Source organism: Terrapene carolina, unplaced genomic scaffold (assembly GCF_002925995.2).
Source record: "Terrapene carolina triunguis isolate 2854851 unplaced genomic scaffold, T_m_triunguis-2.0 Scaffold93, whole genome shotgun sequence".
NCBI classification, from domain to species: Eukaryota; Metazoa; Chordata; order Testudines; family Emydidae; genus Terrapene; species Terrapene triunguis.
In genome coordinates this window covers 31,659,723-31,676,409 of record NW_020664444.1, presented here as the reverse complement: position 1 = coordinate 31,676,409, position 16,687 = coordinate 31,659,723, and the positions used below count along the sequence as shown (strand labels likewise).

General features: G+C 43.0%; 1 protein-coding gene across 3 annotated transcripts in view; it reads left to right on the top strand.

The window, feature by feature from the left end:
* The window catches only part of NPRL3 (NPR3 like, GATOR1 complex subunit), a 133,780-nt gene that overhangs the window by 1,576 nt on the left and 115,517 nt on the right, over positions 1-16,687 (top strand). For all 3 annotated transcript variants that reach the window (XM_029911297.1, XM_024197798.3, XM_024197799.3), the window contains exon 2: positions 13,030-13,099. In XM_029911297.1, the coding sequence (XP_029767157.1) occupies positions 13,030-13,099 (70 nt within the window). The remainder of the gene's footprint in view (positions 1-13,029; positions 13,100-16,687) is intronic.

Below are 16,687 nucleotides of genomic sequence, written 5' to 3'. Positions count from 1 at the left end.
CTTCTTCGGATGCATCCGAAGAAGTGGGTTGTAGCCCACGAAAGCTTATGCTCTAATAAATTTGTTAGTCTCTAAGGTGCCACAAGTACTCCTGTTCTTTTTGCGGATACAGACTAACACGGCTGCTACTCTGAAACCTGTCATTTTATTAGATTTAACTCATGTTTTAAAATCATCACAAAAATTAAAGTTGGCTACTCAAGCCTACTATGAAGCACTACATCTACATCCGTCTTGGTTTCTTGTTGTAATTTTGCACTCATTGGTGTCTTGTGTGTCTGTTACTTCCAGTCCTTCATGATATGCTCATGATCAGGCAGAAGGCAACTTCTTTCAGAACACAAAATTCTATTCATTGAGGGAAAAGAACACTCGACTGTAGCTGTTGTGACTGGGAGTATCAAGAGATGAATTCCTACTTCTTTCATCCCAGGAAACATAGCACAAAGATTGGGTCAAACCACTAGTGATGATAAAAAAGTTGAAGTTAATTCTTCATTCGTTCGTCGTACGATATTCCACTCTGTGTTCAAAATTCTCTTTTCTGTTCTGATCACATAGCAGCCCTGTTGCTGGTAGTGCCTCATTCCACACAACTGTAAGTGCTTTATAAGACAGGCATCTGTAAAAGCTACGTGGAGGTTGAGTAGAATCCAGAAATCGCTATTGTAGATTTGTAAGAATCAAGTCTGTGTACTTTTTCAGCTGGCTTTACAAACACTTCTTGTCCTCTTCACTGAAGGAGTCAATATAAGTACTTTCATTAGTTAACTTCTAGACTGAAGTCTTTGCTTCTTCCAGTACATTTTCAATGGATATCTCTCTGATTAATCCAAGGGTAGCTTGGACAGAGATCTACTACTGTTGTAGCAGATGCCTGGATGACCTTGTTTAATGAGCCAAGTGGTTTCAACAGTAGCCATACAAGAGAGAGAATTGCGATAGTCTTCTCTGAACTTAGCAACAAAAGTAGTCCACCAGCCTCGCTACTTATACTTAGATCTGTTCTATCTTGGTGGATGCTTTCCAAAGCCAGTAATAATGATTGCAGTAATTTTTAAGACAACAGCCAAGAATTGCTCATGAGAAAGCCAGCAGGTTTTCCCAGGTTGGACTCATTTGAACTTCAATCCCAGTGTATCTTCTATTTGTTTCCAAGATGCTCAGTCCTTGTGGACTCTTGCTGACAAAAAAAGAGTATAAAAAAGCCATTAAATTTGTGGCTTTTTAATGTATTTTGAAGATTCTGCAGCTTGTACTAGTGCTAGCTGGAGTAGATGGCCTCTGCAGCGTGTATAGGAGAGATTAGGGTTACACTTTTTTCTAGCAAAGCTTGTACTCCACTATGTCTTCCAGAGAAGTTTGTAGCTCCAACAAATGCACAAGCAGCCATCTATTTGGGGTTCAGTTTACAAGCATTTAACTCTTCTAAGATGTCACAGATGCAGCTGATTTGTCTTCTATAACCTGAACATCTAGAATGCAGCTACTGGCCTACCACAGACATCAAGATAACGTACCTAATGACTTAATACTTGATGCCTATTTGCATCGGTGCATTCATCAGCCATGTATGCACATATTTTGAATATGGTGAGTTCTTCACTTTTTCAACTGCTGAGTCTTTCACTGTTCACTGCATGCTTCTAGAGAGTCAGCTGAGTTTTTTGCAGAAAGATAGTGAGCATTTACCAGTTTTATTCGAAACCAGTGCCCAACTTCAGGATTAACAAGTGACAATGCACTTAACATTGGCCTCCAGTTTGTAGTGTGTGGTATCTCTTGCTTAAATAGAAAGTATGATGCAACAGCTATGTTGGTTCACATAAACTGAGTTAAAACAACGAGGAGTCCTTGTGGCACCTTAGAGACTAACACATTTATTTGGGCATAAGCTTTTGTGTGCTAAAACCCACTTCATCAGATGCATGGAGTGGAAAATACAGTAGGCAGGTATAAATACACAGCACATGAAATTGAGTTGTGTCTCCAGCATTCTTAACAGCCTCATTAAGTTCTTTTAAAATTGGCTTTGATAGTGACTGGCTTATAAGGCTTTCTGCGTGTTGATGCAGTCCAGAGGCATGGTGTTTTGGAGCCTTTTCATAAAGGTTGTCAGTATTGGCTTAGCTCAGGGGTGGCCAACCTGTGGCTCCGGAGGTGCATGCAGCTCTTCAGGGGTTAATATTTGGCTCCTTACCTAGGCACTGATTCTGGGGCTGGAGCTATGGATGCTAACTTTCCAATGTGCTGGGGGGTGCTCACTGCTCAACCCCCTGCTCTGCCTCAAGCCCTGCCCCCACTCCACTCCTTCCCCTGAACCTTGCATGCCCTCGCTCCTCCCCCTTTCCCCCTATAGCCTCCTGTGTAGGCACTGATTGGTGGGGGCTGCCGAAGGCACTGGGGAGCAGATGGGGGGCTGCTGACATATTACTGTTGCTCTTTGGCAATGTACGTTGGTAAATTCTGGCTCCTTCTCAGGCTCAGGTTGGCCACCCCTAGCTTAGCTGATCAGTCTGGCAAACCAAGCTCCTCCACTTTTACTATATAAATCCATGATATGCCCACATCTTGAATACTGCATGCAGTTCTGGTCACCTCATCTCAAAAAAGATATATTGGAATTGGAAAAGGTACAGAGAAGGGCAACAAAAATGATTAGGAGTATGGAACAGATTCCATATGAGGAGAGATTAAAAAGACTGGGACTTTTCAGCTTGGAAAAGAGACGGTTAAGAGGGGATATGATAGAGGCTTATAAAATCTTGACTGGTGTGGAAAAAATAAATAAGGAAGTGTTATTTACCCCTTCACTTAACACAAGAACCAGGGGTCACCCAATGAAATTAATAGGCAGCAAGTTTAAAACAAACAAAAGGCACACACTTTCTTCGCACAGTCACCCGTGGAACTTTTTGCCGGGGATGTTGTGAAGACCAAAATTACAACAGGGTTCAAAAAAGAACTAGATAAGTTCATGGAGGTTAGGTCCATCAATGGCTATTAGCCAGGATGGGCAGGGATGTAACACCATGCTCTGAGTGTCCCTAGCCTCTGTTTGTCAGAAGCTGGGAGTGGACGACAGGATGGATCACTCGATGATTCCCTATTCTGTTCATTCACTCTGAAGCACCTGGAATAGTCACTGTCAGAAGATAGGATACTGGGATAGATGGACCATTGATCTGACCCCCTATGGCTGTTCTCACATAAAAATAATAATAAAAAAGTTTAGTACAGAAACTCCCCAAGATAATGACCTCTTGAGATAGTGATGATGTGAGATAATGACCTTGGCAAATAATGCATTTTAAAAATCTTGGCCTACTAGGAAATGTATATAAATATACGTTTCCCAGTCACAAATCTAGCATTCTGGAGAAAAGTTACTAAAACATAGTCCAAAGCTCTGGCCGCTGTTGTTTGTCGTGCCACCATTCACTCTACCGCTCCATCCCCAATGGCCCTGCACTGTCATCTGCTGCCACCTGCCACTGTGACCTCTGCGAGTTGGTCTCTCGCGGTTCCACCCAGCTCTCAGTGATTTCAGCTCTCAGTGGGGGAACCTCACTGCTAGTGCAGGCTGGGCTGTCTCTTCCACGGAAACACTGTCCCACAGCAGGTCTAAGCACTTAGATCTGATTATCAGTGACTTCAGCTCTAGTGGTCACTTAACAAACCAAAAGACTCTCTATGAAGCCTAATCAGCTCTATCTCTAAACAGGAGAGAGGGGCAGATCAAATAGTATCTGTGACTCTTAGGTAGCACCCATACCACCAAGCAAAACACCTGTGCCCCACCCTCTTCACTAGGATATGGCATCCAAACCTCTTGCTTAGTGAGTGCAGTTCAGTTGAGGGTGACCAGTGCTTAATTTGTAATGAAAGAGGTGCTGGGGCTCAAGCAAGTTTGTTACTTTCATAACTGATGTGACAAGTCCAGAGGTCCCAGGGCTATGAACTGCTGAGCCTAGAGGTGCTGTGACTCAGCCCTGGCAAGCCCTAGCACAAATTAAGCACTGAGGGATACCCCCTCATTCAGCCAGGCTAAGTACAGTTCTGCTGCCCTTTACTCATACAATAATGATAACAACATTTCATGACCCCCCCATTTAATACGTAAGTGATTTGTAACCCAACACCAGCCAAAATTGATCACTTGGGCAGCACAGCTCTGTCTGCTGGATACCCAGTCAGAGTAGGTGTGTTCATGTAAATACAGTCTGGTCCTGAAGTCTTTATATCCACCCCGGCTCATCACTAGCTGTCAGGGGAGAGCTCATTCAGACCTCATTTATAAATAATAATTTGAAATTATTAGGTAGGCCAATATAGCTGAAACAAATGTGCCGACATTGTCATAAATAACAGCTGTATGAGGAAGCTAGTCTTTGATCATACTTTTCAAACCCATTATGCTTTCTCAGGTACAAGTATTTTCTCATATACTGTATATGCTTTTAAAGTGTGTATTAATGTTTCAGTTTCAATTCAGATTTCCAGCCAACGACTAAATTGGCAACACTGCATGTAACTGGGGAGGTGTTGGGGAAATTCAGGGGGTTGTACACCCCCTTGGGTGGGGTCTAGGGAAATCCCTGGCTGGGGGTTTCTTAAGGAGACTATTAAATTGAGCACAGCAGACTATTCCGATGTGAAGGAAAGATAGGAGGAGTAAGACTCGAGTGACCTGAAAATCAAAAAGGATTCTTACAAAAAGGGGCAACAGGGACAAATTGCTAAGGAGGAGTACGGAAGTATACTAAGCAGTGGTGTTGTAGCCGTGTGGGTTCCAGTATATTAAATGGTCCCTCGAAATATGTATTAACTACTTATGCTAAACCATCTGTTCCACCTTGTATTTAGCTGTGGTACTCTGAGTACATTTCCCAGACCTGAAGAACTCTGTGTAAGCTTGAAATATTGTCTCTCTCCGAAGTTGGGCCAGTAAAAGATATTACTTGACCCACCTTGACTCTCTCTACAAAAGAATAGCACAGAGGTAAAAACAAAATCAGGCTAAGGCACAAAAGGAATCACACCAAGCAAGGGACATAAAAGACAACAAGAAGAGCAGGGGTTCTCAAACTGGGGGTCGGGACCCCTCGGGGTTGTGAGGTTATGATATGGGGGGTCATGAGCTGTCAGCCTGTACCCCAAACCCCACTTTGCATTCAGCATTTATAATGGTGTTAAATATATAAAAAAGTGTTTTTAATTTATAAGGGGGGGGTCACATTCAGAGGCTTGCTATATGAAAGGAGTCACCAGTACAAAAGTTTGAGAACCACTGAAGAAGAGTTTATTTAAATACATTCGGAGCAAGAGAAAGACAAAGGAAAGTGTAGGTTTGCTGCTTAGCTCTTCTTTTTCGCTAATGTGACATCAAGAAGGCTGAGATGTTTAATACCTATACTGCTTAAGTCTTCACTAAAAAGACTAATGGAGACCAGATACCAAACGCAGAAAAGGCTAATATTCTGTGGTGTATTAACAGGAATGTTGTATGTATGTAGGTAATTGTCCTGCTCTGCTCAACATGGGGCAGGCCACAGCTGGAGTAGAGTCCAGTTCTGGGTGCCACACTTTAGGAAAGATGTGGACAAATTGGCGAGAGTCCAGAAGGGAACAACAAAAATGATAAAAGGTTTAGAAAACCTGACCTGTGAGGAAAAGTTAACAAACTGGGCATATTTAATCTTGAGAAAAGAAGACTGAGAGAAGACCTGATAAGTCTTCAAATATGTTAAGGACTCTTCTAAAGAGGATGGTAGGACAAGAAATAATGGGCTTAATCTGCAGCAAGGAAGATTTAGGTTAGATATTAGGAAACACTTTGAACTAGTTAAGCCAGTGGTCCCCAATCTTTCTGTGGCCAGTAGCACATTAATGTTTTCAGAAGAGTGTGGCGGGCGCCAACAATTTTTCAAGGCTTATTTTGTATTTGTACATTAATTAATACGAAAAACATCATATTTAATATTACATAATATATGAATCAAGAGAGAAGCTGAAGAGAAGCCACGAGGACAGAGAACACCGGCGCCCACAGCCCCGGAGTACTCTGTCCCCAGCAGGCGCGGGGCCCCGGCTTCTCTCCCCTGCTGGGCACTAGGCGGGCCCTGCGCCGGCCGGGGACAGAGAACACCGGTGCCCGCAGCCTGCAGCCCTGGAGTTCTCTGTCCCTGGCAGGCACAGGGCCGCGGCTTCTCTCTGGCTTAAGCCGCGGCCCCGCGCCGGCCAGGGACAGAGAACACCGGCGCCTGCAGCCCCGGAGTTCTCTGTCCCTGGCCAGCGCGGGGCCGTGGCTTCTCTCCCCTGCTGGGCACTAGGCGGACGCACATAAATGCCCTGGCGGGTGCCATGGTGCCCACGGGCACTGCGTTGGGGACCACTGAGTTAAGTTTTGGGATAATCTGTCAAAGGACATTGTGGAATCCCCATCATTGGAGGTTTTTAAAAGCAGGTTGAACAAGTGCCTGTCAGTGATTATCTAGGTTTACTTGATTCTGCCACTGTGCAGAGTGCTGAACTTGATGATTTCTCAAGGTCCTTCCAGCCTTCCATTTCTATGATTCTATACGTTGTATGTTTTAAAGCTGCAGGTAGGAGGGCTAGAAACCAACTTTGTTGTTATTATTTGTATTGCAGTAGTGCCTAGGAATCCCAGTTTTGGAGCAGCCCCTGTTGTGCTAGGCACCCAACAGACAGAACAAAAAGACAGCAGTTCCCCTATAAAAATGGGGATAATGATACTGACCTCCTTTGTAAGGTCCTTTGGGATTTATCTACTGATATATAATTCTTTTTAAGAGCTAGGTATTATTTAGTATTTAAATAAAAGATGAGGTTCTCGCCTAATCACATGCCTCCAGGAACTGGGACTTTAAGAAAAATACCAAATATTGTGAGACTCATGATAAAGTTTTCAGAGTTGGCAACACCAGGATTTCAAAAGGTTGATGGGAGAAAGACCCAGCAAAATGTTCATTCGCAAAAGTTAAACACTCTTTTTTGTTTTCTCACTTGAATAGATTATCTTTATCCAAAGGGTTCCCAGAAGCCAGTGCAATGAGCATCTGATCTATTCACACAGTTGAATGTAGCTTGGAGAAGCACATATGATGAGTTATATGTTCTAGTAGACTTAGTTCAATTTCCATTCTCTCCTTTCCCAGTTACTCATAATTCTAAAGCAATTCCTTTTTGGGCTGACATTTTGAGTGCCTGGTCTTAATATTCGATCTAAATGTAAAACATTTAAAGGCATAGTCATTTCACCTCTACCCTGATCTGATGCACAGTGTCATTGTGGCCGAAGAGAAAAGTTCCCTATGACCTACCCTCAGTCTGTTACCGTAGAATGCTGCTAGTTCATGTTCAAGATCTGTCTGAGGTAGAAGAAGCCTTCTGATTGCTTTATTCTTTCCTCCAAAGGATAATGATGGACAGTTGCTTCCTTTTATAGATTCACAGATTCTAATGTCAGAAGGATTTGTGATAATTTAGTCTGACCTCATGTATAACACAGGCCAGAGATCTTCCCCAAAATAATTCCTAGAGCAGGTCTTCTAGAAAATCATCCAACCTTGATTTAAAAATTGTCAGGGATGGAGAATCCACTATGGCTCTTGGTAACTTGTTCCAATGGTAATTACCCTCACCGTCAGAAATTTACCTTATTCCAGTCTGTCTGTCTAGCTTCAACTTCTAGTCATTGGATCGTGTTATACTTTTCTCTACTAGATTTAAGAGCTTATTAAATATTTGGTCCTCATGCAGGTACTTATACACTGTAATCAAGTCATGCCTTAACCCTTCTCTTTGTTAAACTCAAGGAGCTCAGTCTGTTTAGTTTATCACCATAAAACATCTTTTCTAATCCTTTAATCCAGGGGTTGTCAACCTTTCAGCAGTGGTGTGCCGAGTCTTCATTTATACACTCTAATTTAAGGCTTCGCGTGCCGGTAATACATTTTAACGTTTTTTAGAAGGTCTCTGTATAAGTCTATAATATATAACCAAACTACTGTTATATGTAAAGTAAACAAGGTTTTCAAAATGTTTCAGAAGCTTTATTTAAAATTAAATTAAAATGCAGATCTTATCAGTTTAGTGTGATCCTTGCCCTTGCTTTTCTTTGCTGAGTTTTCCAATGTCTGGCACGTATCTGGATACTTTAAGCTGCACACAGGCTTCTGAGTGATCACTTGTTAATCGGCTCCGAGAGGGACAGAGGACAGATTTCATGTGTGAAAATACCTGTTCACACAGGTATGTGGATCCAAATGCTGAAAGCATTGCAAACACAATTTTCTTCAAACAGTTAAATTTCACTGGCAGGGACGTCCAGCAAGTCAGAATAGAGGCCCCATGATCTCTCTTGGTAGCTTCAAGTGCGCTCCGCAGATCCACAAACTTTGATGTCCACAATTCTGAGCTTTTTAACCGAATGAGCTGCATTTCGAAATCTTCAACACCCATACACTGAAATACAGACAAATCCAAGTTGCTTTCATTGAACTTTTCAGGTTTAATTAGGAAAGAAAGCATTGGGCCAAATCGCTGGAAATCTTGAAATCTGTCAGAAAATTCTGATTTCAGTTCTTGCATGTACATTCCAATCTCATCGACACTGACAGTGCAATGTGTCGATAGCTCTTTTATGAGTTGGAAGTAGCGGAAAGTAGAAGTTTGAATATCCCAGGAAAAAACTGCTAGTTTCACAACTAATGCTTTCCAGGCTTCATAAAGATCCAGAACAGTTTGCCCTGCACCCTGGAGACACAGGTTGAGTTCATTTAGGTTAGCGGTGATATCAATTAGAAACATGAGCTTACACAGCGTTTGTCATCATCCAGTTCGGGGTAGTTTTGTTCTTTTTCCGACAAAAAGGCCTTGATTGCATCAAAACAGTTTACAAAGCGCACCAAAACCTTGCCACGACTTAGCCACCGAATGTTGTTGTGAAGTGGGATGTCGTTATAAGCACTGTCCATCTCTTCTAGCAGTGCTTGAAATTGTCTGTGAGTCAAAGCAGATCGAGCAACAAGGAAATTCACAATTCGCACCACTGTATTCATCACATTATTAAGCTCTGAATTAGAAATTTTAGCACACAGGTTTTCTTGATGGATGAGACAGTGAAATTTGACTGTCGGATGGCCAATTTGATCTTCAAGTAACTTTACAAATCCCTTCTGTTTTCCGACCATGGCAGGAGCATCATCTGATTATATTTTTCTGATGTCAACTCCTCATTCTTCAAAATGGTTTACAAAACTTACCAGTATATCTTCCCCCTTTGTTGTGCCATGCAAAGGAGATGAACAAAGTTCCTCTTGGATTTCATCGGAAGCACAGTATCTTGCAACAACTGCCAAACGTGGAACGTCGTTTATATCCACGCTCTCATCAACTGCAACACTAAACACTACTGTGTCTTTCAATGCAGTCATCTGCTTTTCCTTAATGTTTTCTGCCATTTCACTTATGCGTCTCTCAACTGTTCTGGCAGAGATGGGCAGTTCTTTTATTCTAGATATGATTGTGTCTTTATTTGGCAAATCATTGAACAAAATCTCCGAACTGCTGAGAAAAACTTTTTATATATTCCCCCATCTGTAAACGGCTTTCCGTTTTTTGCAATGCACTGTGCAATCTTGTAACTTCCTTCTGTAGCTTGATTTTTACTTACACTTAAGCTTTTAAAAACACTGCTTTGCTTCTCATAGGCTGCTACTGCCTTTTTGATTGATTCAGTCTTGTCTGCTTCGTCAAGAAAGGTTTTCTCGTGCTTCGTTTCAAAATGTCATTGAACACTTGATGTGCGACAAACACTTCCATAACAGAAAGCACAAATAGCACAATCCTTCTTTTCAATAAATCCAAATGCGTCTGTCCAAGCAGGCTGAAATGATCGGACATCTAGCTTCGCTTTCTTAGGAGCTGCCATTTTGTCAAATGTTCCCTTCAACTCTCAGTGGCGAAAAAAATGGCAATAGAAGGCAGGCACAAGGTCAAACGCAGTGTGGTCTGATATAAGCAATTTTAAGATGGGGGTGCTGAGCTGCACCCCCTCTTGCCTTGTGTGCAACCCTCACTGTCCCAGGCTGGGGACAGTGGGCCACAGGGGGGAGGCTGCAGAGCACTGATCCAAGGCCAGGAGCAGAGGCCAGAAAGCAGGCTGAGCAAGGCTGGAGATCCCGACCTGGCTGGCAGGAGGTCAGCGGCTGGAACCCCAGATTGGCAGCTGAGGTGAGTGGAGCTTGCGGCTGGTAGGGCTGAGCAGGGCTGGAGGCCTGGACCCTGTCTGGCAGGGGGCCTGCGCAAGGTGAGTGGGGCTGCGGCAGGGGGGACCCCGGCTGGCAAGGGGCCAGCAGCCGGAACCCCAGAGCAGCTACTAAGCAGCTCAGCCCGCCCGCCCCTCTGGGGTTTCGGCTGCTGGCTCCTGCCAGTCAGGGTCTCAGCCTGCTGCCAGCCTGGGGTTCCTTCACCCAGGCTAGCAGCAGGTGCTGAGTGGGGCTGCGGTGGGGGGGACCCCAGCTGGCAAGGGGCCAGCAGAGGGAACCCCAGACCGGCAGCGGACTGAGCCGCTCAGCCTGTCCCCGCTCTGGGGTTTCAGCCGCCGGTTCCTGCCAGCTGGGGTTTCAACCCGCTGCCAGCCTGGGGTTCCTTCACCCAGGCCGGCAGCAGGTGCTGAGTGGGACCGGCGGTGGGACCCTCGCTGGCAGGAGCAGGCGGCGGAAAGCCCCAGAGTGGCGGCGGGCTGAGCGTGCCGTAGGTTGCTGACCCCTGCTTTAATCATTCTCTGATTGGCTCTTCTCTGAACCCTCTACGATTTATCAACATCCTTCTTGAACTGTGGACACAAGAACTGGATGCAGTATTCCAGCAACAGTTGCACTAGTGCCAAATACAGAGGTAAAATGACCTCTCTACTCCTACTCAAGATTTCTCTGTTTTTGCATCCCAGGATTGCATTCGGCCTTTCGGCCACAGTGTTGCACTGGGAGCTCGTGTTCGGCTGATTATCCACCACGATCCCAAAATCTTTTTCAGAATCAGTGTTTCTCAGGGTAGAGTCCCCCATCCTGTAAGTATGGCTTATAGTCTTTGTTCCTAGATGTATACGTTTACATTTAGCTGCATTAAAACTCATAATTTGCTTGCACCTAGTTTAGCAAACGATCCAGATTGCTCTGTATCTGTGATCTGTCCTCTTAATTATTTACCACTCCCCATTTTTTGCATCATCTGCAAACTTCATCAGTAATAATTTTGTTTTCTTCTAGATTGTTAATAAAAATGTTAAATAGCATAGGATCAAGACTTGATCCCTGCAGGTTCCCACTAGAAACACACCCTTCTTAAGAGCACTCACTTATAGTGTTCCTTTATGGGGGCTCAGCCTTGCCCTTAATTAACATCTGTTAGATCTTTAGGGAAGATTTTTCAACTCTCTAGGCTCAAATGCCATCAGTACACACAATGCCCAGCTCTGTGTCCTCCTTTTCACCCCAGCTGGACTGTTGTTTTGAAATTTCCTGGATGTAAAATGGCTGGCTTTAACTACCCCTAGGCAAGATCATGTGATGGATTTGGAAAATCTCGACAAAATCTATTCTATTTAGGCTGAAAATATGTGAGAGAGTCTCCAGTGGCTTCATATGTTCTGAGAATACTTTGATTTCCTAAAGGCTATTATACCTTGGTCTAATTTCAGTTGGGTGTAGTATGTGGGTGCTGGGTGGTGGTAGTGGTAGTGGCCTGTGATATGTGGTCAGACCGCAAAGCACCTAACAAGTAACAGATAGCAAATAAACCTTTAGTTAGTATCAAAAGGTCATATATTTTACCCTTGATCTTTGTGCTAACCTTCCAATGTCATCAAAGGGCATTTAACACCCCGTTGTAGGTGTTAAAATGTGATTTGCCAAGAGAGAAGATATTTAAACCCTCGTTTGCATTATTTACCAAGATCAGCTGAAAGTTGTTTGAAAACTGTTTTTGTTTTTTTTCCCTTCTTGTTGAAGGCATTAGATTTAAATATGATTTCCATTCTTGTTGATGGCATTAGATCTTTAGATTTCTTTCTCTGGCCTGGTCCACACTACCCCCCCCCCCACTTTGGACTAAGGTACGCAAATTCAGCTACGTTAATAACGTAGCTGAATTCGAAGTACCTTAGTCCGAACTTACCGCGGGTCCAGACGCGGCAGGAAGGCTCCCCCGTCGATGCCGCGTACTCCTCTCGGCGAGCTGGAGTACCGGTGTCGACGGCGAGCACTTCCGGGATCGATTTATCACGTCTAAACCAGACGCGATAAATCGATCCCAGAACATCGATTGCCTGCCGCCGGACCCTCCGGTAAGTGTAAACGTACCCTCTGTGTAGGAGGACCCTCTGAAGGGCTAGTCAACTTGCTGGCTTGTGACATCAGAAACTATGATAATTACACCTGAGCAATAGTAAGGGAAGGGAGTTAATCAAACTTTTAAAAGTTGTTTGTTTGCTGAATACACCTCTACCTCGATATAACGCTGTCCTCGGGAGCCAAAAAATCTTACCGTGTTATAGGTGAAACCGTGTTATATTGAACTTGCTTTGATCCACCAGAGTGCTCAGGCCCGCCCCCCCGGAGCACTGCTTTACCGCGTTCTATCTGAATTCGTGTTATATTGGGTCGCGTTATATCAGGGTAGAGGTGTACCTATTTAATTCATATTTCTGCCAGATACTTGGGAAATAAGTTCTCTTTGTGAAAGTTTCAGCACCCCTTCATCTTCAGTTGAAGGCTGAGGACGCTTCTGGTCCTGTTTCTCAGACTGTCTTGGAGCACAAGCAGAGAAGTCAAGGCTGGATGTTTCTAATATAAAAAAGGAGGGAGAAAGGGCTTTTGTTGTTGTTTTTAAAGAGAACACTTTTGGGCCTTCCTAGTACATCCTTTAGAAAAAGACACAAACACACATTTCTTTTTGAAGGTCACTGTTAAGCAATTCAAAATTCTTTTTTTCCATTTGCTTCAGGTAAGCCAAGGAGCCGATATGCTGTGAATAGCACTAATGACAACACAGAAGACCAAGATGGAGACTCCAGGTAAGGAAATTTCCCCTCAACCAAAAGTTTTAAAATAGAGGAGGAGAATGGCCCATTCTCCTTTCTTGCACACTAGTTGAGTAGGCAAATCCTCTTGTACTGTATGAAAGGAGATCTGCAAAGAAAAACTCAGAACTGAGTTAACCTCAGACAGATGTGCTGGATGCACCTACTAACCAGGCACTTCTCATGAGAGGCAGAGTGCTGCTGAAGGTGCTGGTTTTTGGACAAGATGTAAATCAGACATTCTAACCCCTTCTGGTCATTAAAGAGCCCATGCCACTCTTTGAAAATAGGAGTGTTAATCCAGTGGCCTTGGTCATATTTCAGTTCTACCTACCTGCATCTCCAGATGGGAGTTACAGTTGGATACAGTGTTCTTCACTTGCTGCCTTAACTCTCATGTAGAGTTGTGCGCAAATAAACTGGTGTGTTTCCCCAGAGGTAGCTGCAGTTTTTTGTTGGATGAAGTGATGTTTCATAAGGATACTGAAATTTAAACAATGTTTTTGGGATCCTTGGATGAAAAATGCTCTGGAAGTGCTGAGTGTCCCTGTGTATTATTCAGTTTAAATTGATCTTTTAAACATTCTTCTTACTTCATGCAGAGTCTCCTGCTTTGTTCTGGTTTGTGCATACCACAAAATTTATCACTCTGGGCTGTCACAGATGTTGGCAAAGTCAGCAGGTGTCCTGAGCTCACCCTTAGCTAAGTTGGTGTTCTCTGGGGCATGTTTTTTTAAATCTTACGAAATAGTTAAAGGACGGGTTCTGTCACCCTTACTCCTGCTGAGGAGAGTGTTATTTGAAATCAGTTAGACTAATTACAGTGAAAGATACTACTTAACGTGAGCGAAGTTGGCAGAATTGGACCTCAAAAGGGGAAATTTATGTCCCGATCCTGCAAAGATTTAAGCACATGCTTACTTTTACTACCACGAGTAGTCCCATTGAAATCAGTGTAACAGCTCATGGTAATGAAGTTAAGCAAGTACATAAGTCTGGGTGGCATCAGTGCTTTAGTTTTCTACAGACGAGAAAAACACAACGTGCTTGGGACTTACAATAAATCGGTGTGTTGTCTTTTTTGGTATCTTTAAAAAGCGACAGAGTCCTGTGGCACCTTATAGACTAACAGACGTATTGGAGCATAAGCTTTCGTGGGAGCACTTATTGGCACACGAAAGCTTATGCTCCAATACGTCTGTTAATCTATAAGGTGCCACAGGACTCTTTTTGTTGTTTTTTTTACAGATCCAGACTAACACGACTACCCCTCTGATATTTGGTATCTTTGGTGTCTTAGAACACTGCAATCTGGGATGTCCTCAGTGAATCCAGTACAAGGCAGCAGACTCCATGGGAACTAAAAACAACTTTTAAAAACTAGTATTTAGTTCTGTGCTAAACCCTCCGCACAGCCAAATTAGTGGAGCCATTCAGTATGTGTTTCTTTGGTTAACTCAGGTTGCTTTTGCAAGTCACTGTTAAAAAGTTTGGCCCTAGTATTTTGTAAACTATACTTGTAAAGCAAAGGAGTGCTGTGGTGCTTTTGGCATTTCAAAAAATTCTCAGAATGCCAGGAAAAGAGGGAAGCTATTGGCTCCTACAGATAATGACCAGCATGAGACCCAAAAACAAAGCTCAGAGAACTTGTAATGCCCTTGAAGAGCTGAGTTACCAAAATCTCCTAAATCCCAGTTTTCATTGTATTGTGACCTTGTACATTATTGGTCATTGTAAGGAAAAAACACATACTTAAAGATTCAAACAATTGGAGTTACAGGAATATTGCGTTCAATTCTGGAGTCCACTTCAAATGGATGTTGACAAATTGGAGAATGTTCAGAAAAGAGCCACCAGAATCATGTAAAGTCTGGAAAACATGCCTTTCAAATACTTATAAGCTACATACATTGAGCTCCTTTGGTCATGGTGTAGAAGTACCTACATATGGAGAAGATTTTGGATAGTAGAGGTTCTTTAATCTAGCAGACCTGATGAAAGTGCTCTTTGTGTGCTTATGCATCTGCATTCAAATGTGCAGAGGTGGCTCCATTTTAAACCTGCTAGCTGTGACAAAGTCCTTCTCTGAAATTACACTTGAGTCTAATTCTTCCTTTGCAAAAGTCCTTCTCTGGCTCCCAGAATAATCAGTATTTTTCACATTAATCACATTTTTCACAACTTTCCTCTCACATGCTAATGGAAGGAAAGAGATAAGCTCTTGTCTAGAGCTGAAGAACTGATACAACGGCTAGACTGATCCCCATCTTCAGAAATAATAGCTCATAGCAACAAGTGACTTCTTCCATCAAATTACTGCACGTGCTGTTAATGTACAACATGTTTTCAAATTGTTTCCTGAAATGCACTAACTTTACTTTCTTCAAATATAAAGTCATACAAATGCCTTCTGTTTTGCATTTTTATCTTGAAATATGATGGCCGGACAGCTCCAGTTTTCAGATTTGTATCTTTCAATAGATTGTGACTTTGATTCTTCTTCTCTTTCCCCTTATGCCATCATCTGGGGTCAAGTCGTTGAGCAAGCATGCACTATCTTCGGCTGTCCATGGCAGCACTAAGATCCACCTGCTTAGGTCCCTAATCTTTGATGCGATCCATCCATCACTTCCTCAGCTTTCCACGGGGTTTGTTTACTACCATGCTGTCATCCCATTCGATCTTCGTCTGTTCCTCTTCATTCATCCTCTGCATGTGTCTGAACCAGGGAAGTCACACTTCCTGGGTTTTGTCAGCCATGTCAGACTTTGACTGCCATCCTAATGCTTTCATTTTGAAATCTGTCACTTTGTGTAACTCCTTTTATAGTGCAAAGACATCTTACCTTGAACAGCTGTAGGCATTGAATCTGCTGCCTCTTCAGCACCCATGTTTCTGCACCATACAGCATTGCCGGGTGCACTATTGTTCTATAAAGTAGGGCTTTCAGTCTCAGAGGCATATGCTTGTTGTGCACAACACTTGTGTCTCAACAAACATTCAAGCTCACTGTTGAGGTACTTGAACTGGTCAATTTGTTTAATCGTACTTCATTAATCTCTACTGACCCACATGACCCTAATCTTACTCATGTTCATTTTTGTCCGATGCCTGCTTAGCTTGTCATACCACTGGTTTACTATTTTCCCTAAGTCACCTTTTAAGGATGCCCTTACTACTACATCATCTGCATATAGCAGCTTTTCATCTTTTCCCGTTGTCACCAGTTTTTGAACGGATAGTGTGAACAGCTCAGATTGAACAGACACAATGGAATAGACTACTGCTTTTCCTCAGTTAATTCTGTTCTTTTCAAAGTATATACTTTACATTTTCCTTTAAATGAAAAACCAGTGTGATACCTTTAAGTGCACTCCAGTGAACATAACTCAGTTATAATCAAGCCCTTGAGCTGGGGAAAAAAATCAAATCTGCATTTAGCAGGAAAACTTTTAATTGGAGCATGAGACAAGTTGCCAATAGTTTATAGATCGGTACATAATACAATTGCTCCTAAAGTGGAAAGAGGATAGTATTTACTTCATTAGGTTTTAGCAGTAGCAATCCCCACTGTTAGCATTA